Source organism: Pantherophis guttatus, chromosome 3, assembly GCF_059756535.1.
Source record: "Pantherophis guttatus breed Tessera chromosome 3, ASM5975653v1, whole genome shotgun sequence".
NCBI lineage: Eukaryota > Metazoa > Chordata > Lepidosauria > Squamata > Colubridae > Pantherophis > Pantherophis guttatus.
The window spans coordinates 189,649,787-189,669,007 of NC_142065.1; the positions used below are offsets into that span (position 1 = coordinate 189,649,787).

At 34.6% G+C, this 19,221-nt stretch overlaps 1 protein-coding gene across 2 annotated transcripts in view; it reads left to right on the forward strand.

Annotated features, from left to right (window-relative positions):
- The window catches only part of VPS13B (vacuolar protein sorting 13 homolog B), a 328,745-nt gene that overhangs the window by 30,725 nt on the left and 278,799 nt on the right, over window positions 1–19,221 (forward strand). For both annotated transcript variants that reach the window (XM_034422515.2, XM_034422516.2), the window contains exons 8-16: window positions 3,018–3,262; window positions 6,454–6,549; window positions 7,093–7,215; window positions 8,841–8,978; window positions 10,881–10,968; window positions 13,951–14,142; window positions 15,571–15,740; window positions 15,967–16,161; window positions 16,608–16,732. In XM_034422515.2, the coding sequence (XP_034278406.2) occupies window positions 3,018–3,262; window positions 6,454–6,549; window positions 7,093–7,215; window positions 8,841–8,978; window positions 10,881–10,968; window positions 13,951–14,142; window positions 15,571–15,740; window positions 15,967–16,161; window positions 16,608–16,732 (1,372 nt within the window). The remainder of the gene's footprint in view (window positions 1–3,017; window positions 3,263–6,453; window positions 6,550–7,092; window positions 7,216–8,840; window positions 8,979–10,880; window positions 10,969–13,950; window positions 14,143–15,570; window positions 15,741–15,966; window positions 16,162–16,607; window positions 16,733–19,221) is intronic.

Sequence of the window (19,221 nt, forward strand, 5' to 3'; positions counted from 1 at the left end):
TCTCTGAGCTTGCTTGTTTTTTGCAGATGTTTCAGTAACCCAGCACCCTAGCACTGATGATGTTACCTAGTTTAAATAGCTGCACGAAATATCTTGCAGAACATCTGCAAAAAAACAAGCAAGCCCAGAAAGCACCAAGGACTCCTCATTTCAACTCTGAACTACAGATATTCTCCTTTATTGCATCTATGATAGATGTAGAAAAAGACATTTACAATTTAATTCAGATATGTGTACCTATATTACAAATCAATTCTTAAATGTTGGATAATTTGAGGGTAGAGAAAGATGGGTTTTTTAAAGATTAGATAACATCAAAATAACATTAAAATGGATGTGGGTTGAAAAGAGACAATATAATGAAATGGGTAAGTATATCTGAGAAATACTATTGAAGTATCTGTGCAGCAAGCTTACTAATGTCTGGGTATAGTGATCTTAATTTTTTTAAATCTTGATTTTTTTAAAGTATAACCATAGATAGGTAATAATCACTAAAGAGCATTTTAGAATGCAGTGCAGTGTGAATTGAGAATAGGTGTCAAAGTTATGCCATTTGTGCCCTTGAAAGTAATGGGTACTTTTATGCAAACATCTGAGCCTATTTACAGTGAAAGTGAAACTTACTTCATTGAGTAGCCAAGTTTAACCACTTTAGCTGTTGTGTGGCTTTCATTAGATTACTGTAGGAAGCAGAGCTGTTTTGCCTTTATTGTACTGATTTGGAAGAAAAGAATGATAAACTCTGTGTTGGGTCCATGTGGATTTGTTTCCATTATTTTTATTGGTTTTATATGACAGCCTCAGAACATACCACCTACAAAGCTATCCGTTGTTTCTTCTATTATTTAAATGAAAAACTAAACATAGGTGCCCCATCTCTTTAATAAGGAAGTTTATTATAATAACACACACACACACACACACACACACACACACACACACACACACACACACAAAACTGTTTCTCATTGAGCTCGTTGTGTTATTTCACTTTATAATGAACTTGGAAAAACAGAGCGTGGAGCACTGACTTTGAAGGATTGTAGTTACATATTGTTGCCTGATTCTAATAATATAGAGAGTAGTTAGCACAGTTAAACATGAGGTTATAAAATGGGCTTGATCAAATATAAAATCCATTTACCCTTCCTTTAAAACAAATCATTCTCTCTATAGAAATTGTTTACTTTTCCTTACTGATCATTCATTTTTGTATTCAGTTCGTATTCACGTATATTTGTTCTAGACCTTTCTCCTCTTTACCAGATATACTCAGTACTCTATGACTTTTATGTTTCCTCATGTAATACTGCTTTTGAAGACATCCAGAAATTGCAGTTGGTGCAGCATGCAGTGACGGGGAATGCTTGTGTATTATCAAGTATTCATCACCCTCAGCATATTGTACTTGTGTTGAGAGCCAAAGACATTGGATGTTTTAATATTTTATGATTCTGTATTGTCATTTCCTATGTGGTAAACTGGGAGTCTTGAGAATATGGCAGTATACAAAGATAGATAAATAGATAGAAGTCAGTCAGTCAGTAGAAGAACACACAGATTATGACATTTTATGGAAAAGAACTCATTCCTTACAAGAGAGGTTTAGCTGTAAATACATTAAACAACCAAGGTGCATACTAAATAAATGAGGTGACTCATTTATTTTCATAGGTGTTTTATTTTTATCACATTGATTGATTGATTCACTCACTCACTCATTCACTCACTCACTCACAGGACTGATATGGCTGCCTGTCTCATATAATGACTCTAGGTGGCTCATAATAGCCCATAAAAATGTGCTAAAAGCTCCAAGCTCTCATCGCATTTAACAACTAGCTTCATATTCACCCAGACATTCTGTAATTCAAGTATTTGGTTTGTGGTAGGATTTCTCTGAATTAAGTAATATACCATCATTCTCACTTTCATTCATTTCTCAGTGATTTGCTAAAGAGCAAAAATCTAGTTTGCATATCTCCCCTGAAGCAAAAAGTTGAAGTGTGCTTTTCATATTTAGCCCATTGTCACTTCAATTCTGTCAAATATCTTCCTAGATATATTTAACAGACTAATTCCAAACTAATTTTCACTTACTCTTTCTACTCTTCCTTTGTATAGGAAAATATTATTGCTATTCTTCTAATTATCTAGCCCAGAGCCAATCTTTATGCCATGTTAAACAAGTCTGATGACCGTTTCGTAAATAAGCTCAATTCAGATTATAACATTTCTCCAATTATACTATCCTTACATGCAGCCCTACTGTTTTTGAACATTCTGGCAATATTTAGGCATTCCTTTTCATCATTTTTCCTCAAATAAATGCTAACATTCATAGCATTTGTTTCAATTCCATTGCAATGAAGTTTAAAATAGTTCTACTTTAGGATAATGTTTTCAGCTGTTCAACAGCACGAGTGTTTCATATTTCCTTGAAGTTAGGAAGTAAGATTGAAAAAAAGTGAGAGGTTTGGGGGGGCATTTTTTTTTCAAACTAATCAGGGCCCAAATTGCCAGTTTACGATAGCAATATTAGTATTACTATCTGCAAATTCACTATTCCGGGTTGAAATAAGTAGATTGGCTCTATCTAATCTTTGTTGCCAATCTTTGTGCTTAATCTTTGTGCCAATCCAAATTCTTATCTTTAAACAGCCTTTATAGATAGATTTTTAAATTTAAATTGATGTTGCTCATATATAACAAAAATGTTCTATATGAGCAACAAAGGCCATTTTTAAAATATATAAATATATATTTTAATTATATCAAATACATAAACTACTATCCTTAATTGTACAATGCATTTGGAAATGGATATTTTATAAATATGTTCAGTCCAGCAAACAAGAAAATTAAATCTTCTCTTCATGTTAATTATGACAAGACATTTAATATATTCAGGCAGAAAAAATGTCTTTTCTTCTACAGAGGTAAATACAAATTGGCTTCAATTTTTAGTGACTAAAATTGCATTGTTAACTAGCTCTGTTTCTTTATGTTTTAAGGTGCAGAAGACGAAATAGGCAAAGACATTTCTCCAGAATTTTACATTCCACAAGATGATGATCAACAGCAAGGATGGGTATCGTGGGCCTGGTCGTTTGTACCAGCTATTGTGAGCACTGATAATGAAGACACAGATGATATTGGAATGGATGACGGAATGATGAACCAACAGAAAAGTCCAATCATTAAGGATCCCATTGTTTCCATAGGATTTTATTGCACAAAGGCAACAATCACTTTCAAAGCAAGTATTTTATTTTTAATACTAGTATATTTTTAGCTGTATTTAATTGAGTGATGAATCAAGTGCAGTAGGTACAAACAAGATCACTCAAATTCTAATACTCTGAGAAAATGTATATAAAATGTATTTTATATATTTGGTTGTTGTAGTTGTTAGGCCAGGATAGTGCATCAAACTGTTGTCAGGCGGGGAAGCCACTGCCCTCTTCATCTTTCCCAACCTGCCTATCTCCTCCCATCTCTGCCCTTTTAGTGTGCTGCATTCTGCTGACTACCCTGCTGTCCTCTTCTACCCATAAATGACTTTCGCCATCTTTTTCCTTCTGCTGCTGGCCCAGTATACATGTGCTGGGTGAGGATGCAGCCCTGGGATGTGTGCACCGTGCAGTGAGTATGAGGGGGCTGCAGAGCCTCACCTGCCAAAAGGAGTTTCCCAGGCTGACCGAGGAGGATGCAACAGGATAGGGAGGTGTGCAACAAGTGTCCACCCTATAAAATTTGATAAGGTTTGTTGCACAAACCTATGACAAAGACTCAAAAGAAGGATCAAACAACTGAAAAATAATAAATGAAGAAAGGAATGTAATCACCCTGAAAAGGGGGGAGGGAGCTTTAATTCTCTGCAGATTTAGTTATTTATTTATTTATTTATTTATTTATTTATTTATTTATTTATTTATTTATTTATTTATTGCTTCCTGAACATTTATGGCATTACACATGATACTTTGTTTTCTCTGTCAGTAATCCTCTGACAGAATTAGTCTAATAGCCCCAAATTATCTATTAAATCTCAGTGCTAAATGAAGATCTGAACCTAGGCTTTCTTGGAGCAAAATTGTTATTACTACATTTGACCTATAACATCTATGTTATCAATTATTTTCTCTGTTACGAAATAAAAATCACAGAGTTTTCTTAGTGATCTATGAGCTTAGTTGTTTACTTGCAAGCATTTCACTTCCCAACTAGGTAACATCATCAGTGCCTAACATTATCAGAGCCCAGGTATCATCCATTATAAGTGAGCATGGATGATATTACCTAGTTAGGTAATGAAACATTGGCAAGGCAGGTGAGGCCTGTTTCCCAGGGTGAAGGTGGAGACTGTGTGGGAGTTGCTGTTTGGGATGGCAGCAGAACTGGAAGAAGCATAGTGATGCAGGCTTCTCAGATGCGCAGTGTGCACTATGCAGCTTGTGTTGGAACGCTCCTGGAAAACCAGAACTCAGGCTTCAGCAAGGAGTGGAGGTGAGCCCAGCATTAAGAGTTAACCTGTGGTAAGTGGGGCAGGCAATAAATTTCATGAACAAATAAATAAATCTATCCATAGGCCCTCTGCTTGCTTTTGCCCCAGTCTTCTTCTTGCAAAGGCTCACAAATGGCCAGCAACTTCCAACATGCACTGCATAGTGTGTGTCAGAAGTATACCAGGAGAACTGATCAGCGCGGCTTCAGCAAGAAGTAGAAGTGAGACCAGCTCTGGCAGAACTTGCCCACAGGTCCTCTACTTGCTCTCAGCCCAGTTTTCCTCCCGCAAAGTCTCATGAATGACCAGCAGCTTCCAATGTGCCGAAGCCTACAGACCTTGCAACTCCTTACAATTCTTCCAGTTCTGCCACCACCCCAGATGGTATCTTCCAACAACTTCCACCTTTATCTCATGAACTGCCACTCTCCTACTTCACACAGCATTGCGCCTCACTGTCCAGCTAGCTACTCCCCAGCTGGGCCTGGCGAGCTCCCTTCATCAGGTCAGGCTCCATCATCCCGCTGTGTTCACTGTGTGCACCTCAGGGCTGCACCCTCTTCAACTGCCTGGATCCTGGGCCAACATCAGGAAGAAGAAGATGGTGAAGGTCAACTGGAGGGAGCAGCAGCAAGGGGATATCAGGGATATAGTATGTGGTAGAGTGCAGGGCACTCAGAAGGGCAGAGATAGGGGGGAAATGTGTGTGTGGGAAATGCTCCAGCAGTTGTAAATATGGGTAGATTGCAAAGCAGCTGAATTCACATAACCAATGTGGTGCTACAGTGGCGTATCTTTGGGAACTGGGCGCAAGTCTTTTATTCAGTGCTGCTTTGACGTCAAACAGTTACTGAATGAATCATAAGTCAAAGACTACAACTCCTGCAGATTGACCATTTTAGCTATTCTTGTACATTTCCCTGCATTAAAATAATTTAACCATATTCCAAAATTGTTAATATTACATTTCTACATTATAAATTGGAATACTTAAAGGTATTATGCTGGCATTTAGAAGGCAAACATTAGAATCTATTGTTCTGCTTGGATGCTAAAAATGTATGGAATTAATTTGTGGTTCATATTTTGGTCAAAAATGAGGTCAGGTTTCTGCATTAGCATTCTGAGTAGCTGATACTACTCCAGCTTAAAAAAATCATACCAAATTAAATGTAGCATTTTCCTAATAATGTCAGAAATTGTTCTTGCAATGTTTGAGTTCTTTTAATCAATTAATTGCTTTTCCTCTACAATAATTGCATACAGCTGAAGATTTTTTCCTGTTTTACTTGAATGTTTGCCTTATGCAATTGTGCTTCAAAATGTCAACCATGTGTATACTCAGTCGGAAATGACAAAGTAATGAGAACTTCTAGAAATTTTGTTTTATGAGAAAGTTAGAAATTATTTTGGCAGTTAAAGATGAACAGGGTGCTGGGAACAAGCAAAATATTAATCTACCTATTTTAGTGAATAATGCTAACCTTTTTAACCAGTGTATGTGTGTGTTTGTGTCTGTGTGTAAAGTTGAAGTATTTTCTTATGATTTAAAGTTCATAAGGGTCAACGGAATACTTCCATCTTTTAAATTACTTCCTGTGTTATTGCAGTGTGCTTCATAACATTTGGTTTTATTCATAAATTATGTTACACCTGCACAGAGGGTAATTTATCTTTTCTCTTCATCTTTTATGATTGGAGAAAGGAAAAGTATTTCATTTTTTTTCCAATTGTAGCAGTATGTGGCTAAAATAGTATATTTATGTCCAAGTTATTTTCTGTGTGGACAATGCGTCATAGCTATTTTAGTGTGCCTGTTTCCTGCATTATCATATTAACCAAAACTAAAATATGTCATCATTTTTTCTTATAGAATAATGAGATCTTGCATGTATTTAATTCTAATGTTGACTAATGGTAAATCTCCTCCTATTGTTACATAGCTTACTGAAATGCAAGCTGAAAGTAGTTATTACAGTCCACAGAAAGTAAAATCCAAAGAAATAATTTGCTGGCAACAAGAAGGAACTACAATTGAGGTAATTTTTCCACTATTTTTGTACAGTGTTAATTTATAGTAGAAATCTTGGCATCAGTAGTTTTTCATCAGTATTATTATTTTCAGCTGGCAGTTACAGTATTGTTTTTATATTCCTCTCTTATTGGACAATTGTAATTATTGAAAGAGATCCATTTTTAGATTATAGCTATACTCCAGAAATGTGTGTATTTTCATGTCTTCCCATTACAAGTACTCTTTTATTTGATTTATTTTTTAAAATTAAGTATAGTGAGCCTACATACAAGATAATCCATAGAGCTATTAATTTCACTGTAGTGTCCAGGATTGTAAATTAACTGGAAGTCAAAAACATTCCAGAAAAATGCAATGGCAAATCATATATATTCTATTTTCAAGAAAACTGAACAATTTTGCCTAATTTTCACCAGAAGTTGAACTCTTTGGGTGTCTTTATTTTCTTGTTTTATTTATGTATATTTAACTAGGTGCAGGATCCCACTGTAGTTTGAATATTAACCATTGCCCACTGTTTTTATACCACGTTAAATTTTCTTCCCAGGCCCTTATGAGAGGAGAACCTTTCTTTAATTGCCAGATAGGATTTGTTGGTTGCCAAGCTTTTTGCCTTAAAGGAATTATGGGAGTTAAAGATTTTGAAGAGAACAAGAATAGAAGTGAATCAGTGAGTATAATTTATATTTTATTGGATCACACACATGCTAATATGTTAGAAAGCCTGGAAACAGTTTTAGAAATTTGTAAAAGATCCTGACTTAGATCCAGAGTGCCACGTCTTATTCTGAAAGTCAGAACAGGATTTAAGTAGCGCTTTTTAAGTAATAAAAAGTAATTTTGAAACTGTTTTTAATTAGTGCCTCAGTGATTTAAGTATCAGTGAGAACAAAAGTCCCAATATTGTATATATGTTCGGCTCATGAACACATCTGAAGTACTTTTTTAGATCCCACAGTAAAAAAAGAAATGGGCAGGACAGTTTCAACTAAAGAGTTGATAACATGTTGGAAAATCACTGTATTTATCAATATCAATGTTCATTTGTTCAAACTCTCAAATACTCTGGTGTGTGTAGGTGTGTGTATGTGTATATAAAGAGAAAGGGGGATAATATAGATTGATAGATATAGGTATAAATATAGATATAGATATTAGATAGATATAGTCTGTGTATACACACATACCCTAATGATTGATAACTTTGATCGAACTACTGAAATTATATAATTAATAAATGCTATTAAAGTATTTTCCCCCTAAATTTCAATTTCCTGTAGTAAAAGCTCTAGCTGTGTGCAATCTGGTGTAGGAGGTAGACTGGCTGACCAGAGGGAGGAGTCAAACGGGGAATTAGTCTGGTGTCCCTATATGGGCGCAAGAAGTTAAAGACTGACTTTCCCTGAATGCCATCGAAGTTTATCTAGTCTCACCCTGCTGCACCATCAGTCTGAGAAGGTTCCTATGTATAGACTTGAACAAAAAACCAGCTAGTTGAACTCTTGAGGTGTGGGTCTGGTTGTTTATGCCTGACATAGATGAAGTAGGATATATAATAAAGCAATTATATATTTATACAAAATGTAGGGCAGAGTTAGTTTAATTTGCTAATAATGAGTTCACATACAAATCTTATTTGCTGCACAGTATTTTGTGGTGATCCTAGTAACCGTGAGATATTTTATGAAATTTAAAAGAAAATACAGGTACTCTTCCACTTATGACCACAATGGAGCCCAGAATTTTGGCCATGAGTTGTTGCTGTCATATGTCAAGATAGCACATGACCAGACTTGATTATGATCATTTTTATGATGGTTGTAAAGCAAATCACTGAATCACACAGTTGTTAAATGAATCACATAGTTATTAAACAAATCCATTCTCTTTAATGGTTTTTTTTTTTTGCAGGAAACTGGCAAAAAATGTAGCAAATTGCTACACATGTTTGCAGAATACTACAGCCAAATGTAAATGTGAACCAGTTGCCAAGTCCTGAAATGTGATCATGTGACCACAGGGGGAGTAGCAGTCAGAATTTTGAGAATAGATCATAAGTAGCTTTTTAAAAGTTCATTGCAACTTTGAATGGTCATTAAACAAACGGTCGTAAGTTAAAGACTACCTGTAAAGATATTGTGTGTATTGAATTAGGGTGAGGGTGAGCAAACTCCACCAGTTATTATGTACAGTATTGGAACCAATCTGCATCTGTGAAAAATATGTTTATTTAAGTTCTGCGCTGTGATTTCTTTATATTCTTACATATTTTATTTTATTCCCCTTTTATACCAGGAAGCATGCTTTTTCCACTGTGGAGAAAATCTCAGTACAAAAGGAATGACATATCTTACCAATTCACTATTTGATTATAGAAGTCCTGAAAACAATGGTGTCCGTGCAGAATTCATTTTGGATGCAGCTGCTCATAAGGTCTTTTTCATCCCTAATTTGAGTTTGCTTAATAGTCAGATTTTTTGTCTTTATACACTTTATGTTTAGTAGATATAGTTATAAAATTTGTGTTACGCAATTTCTTAAAATATTTTATTACTTGCTGGCCTTAATTTTTGTGCTGAGAAAGGTATATGAGTGTTATATCCAGAAACTCTTGGAATACATATTTTTCTTTACCATTCAGTGGCTAAAATCAATATGAGGTGACCAAGTGTGTTACTTCTAGTGGGTTAAAAAAAAAAAATAGCCCTTTTTAATTGGAAATAATTTTCAGTAGGTATTAGAAAGAGATTCAGTTTAAACCACTTTATGTAATGAAATTATTGATTAGTTGTGGGTAGGCTACTATCTTGCAGCATAACCTTAAAAAGATTTTGTGCTTATTAAAATAAGATAAATGTAGTATGCTCCCTTAAGCGATATCAAAGATTGTCAAAGTGTAAATGTGAGAAATGAAAGTTAGTATATCCATTAAACTTGTTAACTTTTGGTACTTAATTACAGTTTTTAAAGGGCAAAAGTTATTTGCCATCGGAATATTCAGAAGCAATAGGCTAATTTCCTAACAATGTTCACATTCAGATTCTTTAAAGCAATATAGTCTGAATTCAAGTGTCCAGGATTTCGTTTTTTTCAAAAGAACTTTTGAGGTTGCCCAATTAGAAAACAGTGCAATGCCTGACAATTAAAATTGGGATAGAGAGGTGGAAGAAACTTGATAACATTTTTGAGGCAGCATCTTCAGAGGTTAATTGCAATAGAGTGGTACCTCGATATTTGTCTGGGATTCTTTCCGTGAGGTGCAGTGAGTACTAAAAACAACGAATAAGTACCATGTGGCCCTTTAGGAGTAGTGAGTCACAAGGCAGCTGATGCCAGCAAGTTCTACCTTGCACATCAAGTACTAGGAAAAGGTATGAGTATGGGAACAAGATTTTTGCATGAAAAAGCATTGAGTATCAAATTCTATGAATTTTGAAGCAGTCGAGTAGCAAGGTACCACTGTATTATACATGTAATTTCATTATTCATTCCCTACGTCTCAATTATTTTCAATATCGTGAAAATAGAAACTTACATTGAATTGCCTTTTCCATTTTTTTCTCCTTCATACGGTGTATAATTTTTTGGAGCTTTTCTCAATCCATTTTGTTTTTATTGATTACTTATTATTTACTACTCAAACCATTTATAAACATCTTAAAAAGTAACAGTAGATGTATGATTCTTGGAATGCTCTTTCCTTCCTTTCTTTGTGAGAAGTCTCAGTTTATATGGTGAACTTTCTATTGATTCTCAGTCTGATCTGACTGATAAACTTACTTTGTTAAAGCTTGAAGTATTCCTTTATTAGTAGTATATAGCTACTCCTCAGCTAATATCACCTTCAAGTCTAATGACATGATTAGACTGTTATTTAAGGTTCATTGCTTCCTATAGACAATGAACAAACAATTCCTGCTGAGTTCAAATAAACCTAATTGATTCAGACTCCATTTCCTAAACGTTTTGTAAATTGCAAATGTTAGATTTTTAGTCACCTGGTTTACTAGGAAATGAGAGGTCAGATTGAGATAATTCACTCAATTTAAGATACTAATTAACTAGCTTCTGTTGGTAAAACTGAACAAAAGATCCAGAAGGCTTATAGATGCCCTTTTGTGTAGCCTGGTATGGAAGTTGCATTAGCTGTTTGAAGGATGAATTCTTTGACTAACCTCTGTCCTTTGTATTGATAAGCTTTACCATGTATTCATGCACAAACCCAAACAAGCATATATCTTTAGTACTTCTATATGGCTCTGATACCGTTGGGTTATAATCTCAAGATTCTTTCTTAAGAGAACATTAGTTGTATGTACTTTGCTTTGTTGGTAGGAGATGTACACAGAGATAACAGGAATGCAGAGGTTTGGGGCTTTCTACATGGATTATCTGTACACAATGGAGAGCACCAGTGGCAAAGGTACTTAATTTCTTTGTTTGCTTTCTCTTTGAATAACAGAAACAAAAGCTTATTCAGAGGCACCTGACAGTCCTTGACCGACTGTCCTTAGGCTTACCTTTTTAAAGCCTAACTTAAATCTGGCCTGATTTCTTTAATACCTGTTTGTCCATCATCCACCTCTTGTTTTTTGTTCAGAGATTTCAGAATAAAATAATATGCATAGTGATACCTTATAATTTTTTAATTTAGACTGAGGGAACCTGGGTTCAGATCTCCACTTTGAGGAATGCTGAGTTACAAAAACAGCTTCCAGAGGCAAAGGGGAAGTGAAAAACCAATTATTATAACTTACTTAAAAGATGTAATTCAGTATGGGTAAAAGCTAAAAAGAAGAATCCATCAAACACTGAGGCAGTTTGTTTCAGGAAACTCTGTGCATTAGGAAGTGCTTTCTGATGTACTTTCCAGTTTAATCAAATCTACTTTTCTTGTAGTTTTGAGCTCATTGGAGGAACAGAACAAATTTGTTCAATGGTACTTACTCCCAGGTTACTTACATAAGATTGTGTTGAATAAATAAGCCCACTCCTTATTTCCCATTGGCATTGATGAATTCACCATCAATCAGTTATAAAAGGCAGCTTTACTAGGAACAGCTTACATCCTACAACAATACCTTAAATACAATCAAACAACATCTACCTATCCCAAGTCTTTCAGAAGAATTCAATAAGTAAATAAAAATGTGAAATTCAGTTTAAACATCTCCCTGACTGTATAATCAGCACATTAATAAATAACTTTCTGTCTATTCTCCACAGAGCAACAATTTTAATATTAATAGTTACAAGGGTTATCTAAATATTTGATTCATTGTGATAAACTAAATGATAACAGTAATATATCAATGGCATATAAATAATAGTTCTTAACTTTATGACATCCTTTTATAAATTGTGGCTTTAGTCTTTGTAGCTTTTGTCTGGTGATGTCACATTCTTCTGATCTTCTTATAAATAAATATTTGTTTCATTAGTAAATAAAAGGTTGCATGTCTGCAGTTTTTTCTTGTTGTTTTGGGGTTTTTTTTGGAACAACTGACTTACCATTAGTTTTCTTTGAAGGTTGATTCCTTCTCCTAGCGGTGATAGCTACCTTTAAACTTACCCCCATCTGCTCTCACCACTTTCACCTTCCCCACTGTAAGAAATGTGGACCTGGCCTTGGAAACAGAGGAGGATCAGGTGGCTGTTAAGGGGGCATTTTCACAAAAAAATTAATCTTAAGAGAAAAAACAACTCACCAACACTGGCAGAGCAAGCTACTTTATATAAACAGGGAGCAAACCCCACACTCACGTGTACTGATGATGTTACATAGTTGGATAATGGAAGGTCTGCAAGCAAACAGCCAAGCTCAGAGAGCTCCAAGGACCCTGCAAACTCAAAATAACTCCATCTTGATTTTATTTGATCTATGATGGGATTGACAGAAACCCAGACCAGCTTCCAAATTTAGCTATTTTGCCTTATAACAATAAAGAGAGTAAGGATAAGTAATAAAGGAATTCCTGCTTGTCTGGTTCTTGGCCTGCACTAACCTGAAGGTCTGACGCCCTCCCCGCATTCCTTTTTCATCTTATCAACCAGGATGACATTTTCAGAAGCTCATACATCCATCATCATTACTGTCAGGGTCATTAGGGTTACAGACTCCTTTCCTTGCACCCTGGGAGTAATCCCCTAGGTGGAGAAGGATTAAGTTTAATAATTTTTCTAAAATGAAGATTCCAAAGATATTAAAAGAATCATGACTTGGTGTTGGCTATTTCATTTGTTCGAAAGTTCAGTTAAACATCCTTTGCATTTCAATTAGATATTGTTTGCATTGTTCGGATTTACAGTGTGGAATACAACAGTAATATTTTCTGCTACGATGGTGAGTTTTAATGCTAGTTGTGGCTTCATGCCTCATTGCCTTTTGGTTAGAGGCTGTGTTAGATATAAATGTTCCTCTCTCTGATCCTTCTCTGGTGTGACTTTAAGAAACTTAGAAGCTTTTGCTTCATTATAATTTGTCTTTCATTTAGTTCATTATCTGAACGTGAAGATCTCTGATTGGTTGAAATAAACCAGTTTTAGATACTATATTTATGTATACATTAAACTGTAATAGTTTTTTACATCTCTTCTCAGCAACATAATTCCTTTTCACACTTTAGATTTAATTTGGGTCACTCCTAGTATTTTCAGAGAAAAGAACAGAAATCATAACTAGTGGACGTGAATTAAAGGAAATACAGTTGAATTGGATCTGTGAAAAATGTAGTTTCACTTGTGCAGGCAGTACATGTATTTCTTGTGGATTTTGGCTGTATGCTTTGAGCCTTTTTTTTTTAAGGGGAGGATGGAAATGAATTACTTCCTAGAATCAGATATCTCCTTTATATTACCATTTGTCCACCCCTTCCTCATAACTGTTACTAAAGTTATATTGGTATAAGGAAATTGGGCTTCCTTGTGAATTATAGATGCAGTAAAAATTATTCTTTGAGATAAACATACTTAATTAAATCTGTCTAAAATACTATTTCTTTAGCTGAATTTAATTTTGAACTGGCCAGTTTCCTTGGGCTAACAGTGGGAGAAGCGAGCTTAAATGCCCTGTAAATTTGATTTAATATGCTGTTCTTCTCTTGTTTTCTGGCAAAGTTTGAAACAGTATTTTGTAAAATGATAGGGAAATGTTTAATTACCTCATTGTGCTATTATTGTTTATATACATTAACTATTTTCAAACTTCAAGACTCAGGACAGCAGCTTCCTTATCTTTCATAACTGGATCTTTAAAGAGAAAAGAAGTCCTTTGGTATGTTACGTGTCGTGTGTCCATCCATTGGTGCAAATACTAACCTGTGATATTTGCTGTATAATAAAATACCTTCCGTAACATTTTCTTATTATATATTAACACCCCAAAACTGACTAACATATATTTTAGGGTCTGGAAATCAGCCAGATGTAACTTCTGTGAAGATTGAAGACTTCAGTGGTGTTCAGGAGATGTCTACAAAAAGTCTAATTATAGGACCTCTCAGTCTTCGACTTGATAGCAGTGCAGTGCACAGAATTATAAAAATGATCGTTTGTGCTCTGGAACATGAATATGAACCTTATAGCAAGTCTAAATTAGGTATGTTTTGTGAATTTTGATTTTTTAAAAACAAGGTAGCTGAGTTTTCATTGAAAAACTTCAAGGATAAACATGCATGTGAGAGAGAAACTTCTGTGAGATTTCAGCTGAGTGTTGTCTATTGTTGTCCCACAGTTAGTCCATTTTATTATCTGCTTAAGGAATTGATTTACCGAATCTTTTGAGAATTGAAAATGAGAAATATTATGATATATTGTAATACACTATATATTATTTTAAATTATACTTCAAATGGTAATTTTTAAAAAGATCCTGCATAAGAGGAAACATGTCCAGTCAGGCATATCTTCAAAATTATTATTTAAATAAAAGCATGTCACTTTACAAAGAATAAAAGAATAGATTTAGTAAGGAGAGAAGAAAAACAAGGGAAGAATATACTTGCAATACTGCTAAAATCATAATGAGGGTACATTTAAGCTATAAGAAGTATTTCAAGCAAATATATTGACACATTTTTATGTTAATGGCATGCATTTATTGGTTTATTTAGCAATATAGTAGTTCAGCATATGATACAATAAAAAGCAATTAAAATAATAAATATGATGGTCTAAACACAGTTATTGTGATGACCAGTCTGAGCTTGAGTGCAGGGTCAAATGCATCATTAGTATTTTGAATGGAGCCCTATGCTCCCCAAAAAGACATAAGCCTAGCGCCCGCCCCCCCAAAATCCATTGACTCTATCTGTCACCAATTTGCCTTGACTGTTAGTATATCAGAGTCTTGTACAGGCTGCACAACTCCCAGTACTTTTGAACTCTATCCTGGCTCTTAGTTTCTTATGACTGAGAGTTACAGCCTGTTAGCTTGCTGAAATGGTGCCATTTTAACTGCTTTCCTGGATCTGGTGGTGGTGGTGGTTACCCTCAAATACTTTCCCCAGATGTCCAACAGACAGATTCTATTTTGGCAATGTCTTCCCTGCTATACCCTAGTACTATGCCATTAACAGCTTTAAAGTTGAGGAACAGCACTTTAAGTTGGGCCAGGAAGTATACTGATAACGAGTGCCAAGATTCAAATCGGGTTATTCATTCTGTACTAGCTGGGTAACCTTATCTGCATTCTACTTGCTGTGTTCTGTACTAATTGTAAAAGTAGCCCCACATAGTGTCTGATCTAGCAGTCTAATTACATGATTATTAGATTGTGTACTTGTTGCCTGTTGTTAACCTGGTTAACTGGAGCCAACCAGCTAACCAGCCAAAGTTGGACAAAGGCCCTCCTGGCTACAGCTTCCATCTGCTATTCTACAAGGATTCATGAGTCCAAGGCAAGCCTAAATCATGATCTGACTTGTTATGTCTAAATTAAGACAAATTGATAAAATAAAATATTGGAGGTACTATAGACATTTATTTTGGTAATTATATTAAATTTAACCAACTCTTATTATTATAGATTTTATAGAAGGAGCCAAAGTTTTGCCAAGCGCAGAAGAAGCTGCTGCCTTAGAGGAATATATTCCAACTCGGATCACAACCTTTACCATTTTGAAATGCACTGTCACTATTCCTATGGCTGAATTCAACTTGCTTGCCCATTTATTGCCTGTCATCATGGGTCAAAAGGTGCTATAAATTTATGAACTATTTATAATTAACGTCCGTGCTTTGGGGTAGATATTATTTTTTAGGTAGTCTTAACATAGTTTGTGTGTATTTGTACATATGCTAAATTTATAATAAAGTAGGTGATCTTGAGTTATATATAAACTATATTTGGAATTATGTGGTTTAAAACTTCCAAGTTTTAAATATAACTTTATCCGTGTATTTTGTGTCCTATATCCTGAAGAGTTCAAGCAGCTTCTTAACTACAACGAATCTTCAGTTGCTACGGCCTCTGCCTTGCATCCGAATATTGGTAGATAAAATGATCTTGGAACATTCAGTGCCAATGAATGCCGATCAACTTGTGCAATATGTTAGCAGCCTTAATCAACCATCTGATAATTTACTTCACTATTGCTATATGCACTGTTATCTTAAGGTATGTTTTATTCTTTTTTTCTGTTCAATAAATAATGTAGGACATCCCACTGGTATCTTCTTAATAATGCAACAGGAACATATAATTGTTTATCATATTATGGGCCATTGGTTCCAAGGTATAGTAAATCATGCTGTTTTAGCATTGTTCATTTAGCTCCTTGCGTGATTTCTCTGCTTAGACCAGAGGTCTTCAAACTTGGCAGCTTTAAGACTTGTGGACTTCAACTCCCAGAATTCTCCAGCCAGCTATACTATACTGGCTGGATAATTCTGGGAGTTGAAGTCCACAAATCTTAAAGCTGCCAAGTTTGAAGACCTCTGGCTTAGACTTTCTAAAATATGCAGAAAAGCAAGAATCTCATGGCATTGAAATGAAAAAATATGTTGATGAAAAAGCTCCAAATATTTATATTTTGTTATTGACTATGTTATTTCTTTTTAAAGATATTTGGTTTTCAGGCGGGATTGACATCATTGGATATTAATGGATCTTATAGTTTACCAACTTCAGTAATTCCTTCCTTCAGCACAGCTGTATATGGCAAAATGCTTAAGCTACCTAAATACTGGTAAGCGTTTCAGAATGTGTATATATGTATAAACGCAATCTGTCAATCAGGATCCATAATTTTTTGAGCATGGAAATTTATTAAATGAGTTCCTTACATCAATCTGTATTTTTCAGCCTCCAGCTATTATTCGGCTAGATTAAATTTTCAACATTTTTCTTTCATTTTAATAACAACTTTAATTTAAACTAAGGCAAACAATTAGATACAAGTATACAAGTAGTCCTTGCTTAACAACCTGTCATTTTTTGATGGCTACGAAACAGGTGTTTTATGGCCCCTATAGCTCCCCTGGCCTTCGTAAATGTTTTGCACCGCTTTCCAATCCTTGTCACATGACTGTATGTTAGATGGCTCGTCTTTTACAACCTGTTGTGGTATTTCATGCTCATGTGACCATGATTCATTATGTATTTTGTCTGTTTCTGGCTTTTTTTTTTGCCAGTTAGTGGCAAAAGACATCCATTTAAACGAATGGGTTTCCTTAACAATTGCAGCATTCATTTAATGAATGCAGCATCCGCACTTGCTTAATGACCTCTGCAAAAAAGGCTGGAAAATTACTTCCAGTCACATGGGTGAATTAACTTATGGCCATGACTTACAAGGTTGTTGAGGACTAGCTGTGGTAATGGAGTAGGAATAAATGAATATTACAACCAGATTGCTAAATGTAGTCTGCAATGAATAGAACTCCAGATGAAATACATCAAATGGTATTTGAACTGATTTATCCAAATCAGCCTGCAGACTGAGAGCTTCATTAAAGTCATTTAGTGAATGGGAACTAGTCCTGAAGAATAACCTGGTAATGTGATTAAACTTGCACGTACGTTTGTTTTTTTAAATTACACCACCTGCTTTATCTGGGTTTTGAGATTTTACATATCAGTGTTGCTTAAAGTATACACATTGGATGATACACATGTTCTACCTATCCAACAGACCATCATTTTTTAAAAACAAATATATTTTATGAACTATTATAGAATTCTCCTTGTGGTATGTTTTGAATAATAATTGAAAATCTCAATTTTATTTCTTGGATAAACCTGCAACCTACGTAGCTTTCTTTGTTTTTATTCAAAAATATTTTCAAACATTATGTATCAGTATATATTATTATTGTAATATTTGTACTTCTAAATTGTATTTGAAAAATTTGACTAGAATATTTCATTGCCTGGATGAAATAACACATTTAAAAATATTTGTCACTATCAAGCAACATATTTGGAATGATTAGCCAAAAAAGTTATTAATAGGAATGTTACTTTTGGTTGGTTGGTTGTGATGCTACATGACTAGAGCAGAGGATTCTGGGTAGTACATGGAAATCTGCATTAAATTGTGTTGTAAAATTCTAAAGTTATTGCCATTTGAAACCATTTTAACAAAATATGTAACTTGTTTACGTATTTCTTGGGTTTAATTCTTTTCTAATTAAAGCATCATAACTAACATTTTAATACTTAGTGTTAACTTTAAATTGTAATATTTAGGAAGGGCACTGGAAGTGTTCTTGTTTTACTTCATTGTTTTAATCATTAATTTGTGGAAAGTCAATAAACTCTAGCATCTTGATTTTGCCTGGTGGCTGTGAGTTCAGTGCAATTGTATGCAAATGACACCAAGTTTCTGGTTTGGCATCAGAGATATCCATTAAGCATTAGCCTTTTTAAACCTTCAGATGACAAAAAATAGATATGCTACTCACCTGTGGCTTGTGAGATGGTAGTGACTGTGAGGCATGTTTTAAATCTGGCTTGTTGGGAAAAGACTCTGATTTGGGTGATCTCCCACTCACCCCCTTATCAGTCAGCAAGCTTGTTCATTAGTTTTATTTCTAAAATATTTATTTTTTATTTGGATTATTGTTTTTTGCTATAGATATTTTGTATTTTACAGTTCATAATTTATATTTGTCACTGAGGTTGAAGAAGTACTGTATTTCCATGTAACAACATAAAATATAGAGTTAACATTTGTGTGCATGCAAAAGTTCCAAAACTTTTGGGAAATGACCATATTCAGGTTGATTTGCATTATTTGGTTCTCGTCTCTTTTAATCATTTGCTGAAATTAAGTAGTTGCAATAACTGACAACGCTATGAATATATGACAAGCCTTTCTCTCTTTTTAAGATTAACTGAACATGTTGAAGTGCATAATAGCCAATTCGATTATATCTAGCCTTTTCTTTACATTCTTTAACAGCCCTCTTGCCTGATCCCCCCCCAACTATTTTTTAATCACAACTTTCTAGTAGCAGGTCCACTAGTCTTATGTTTGGGAAAATGAACTTATTTTACTGTGCAGGATATGAGTAATAAAAAATAATTTTAGGAAATTCTTGGCAGATTCCAGTCTTACATTTTGGAACATTATATAAAGCTGTGCAGCCAGCTGTTCACTGCTATGTTCTTTAAATCACGAAGGAATGTTGATTTTAAAAGGAATGGGTTATTTCTAGTGTTATACATACTTGT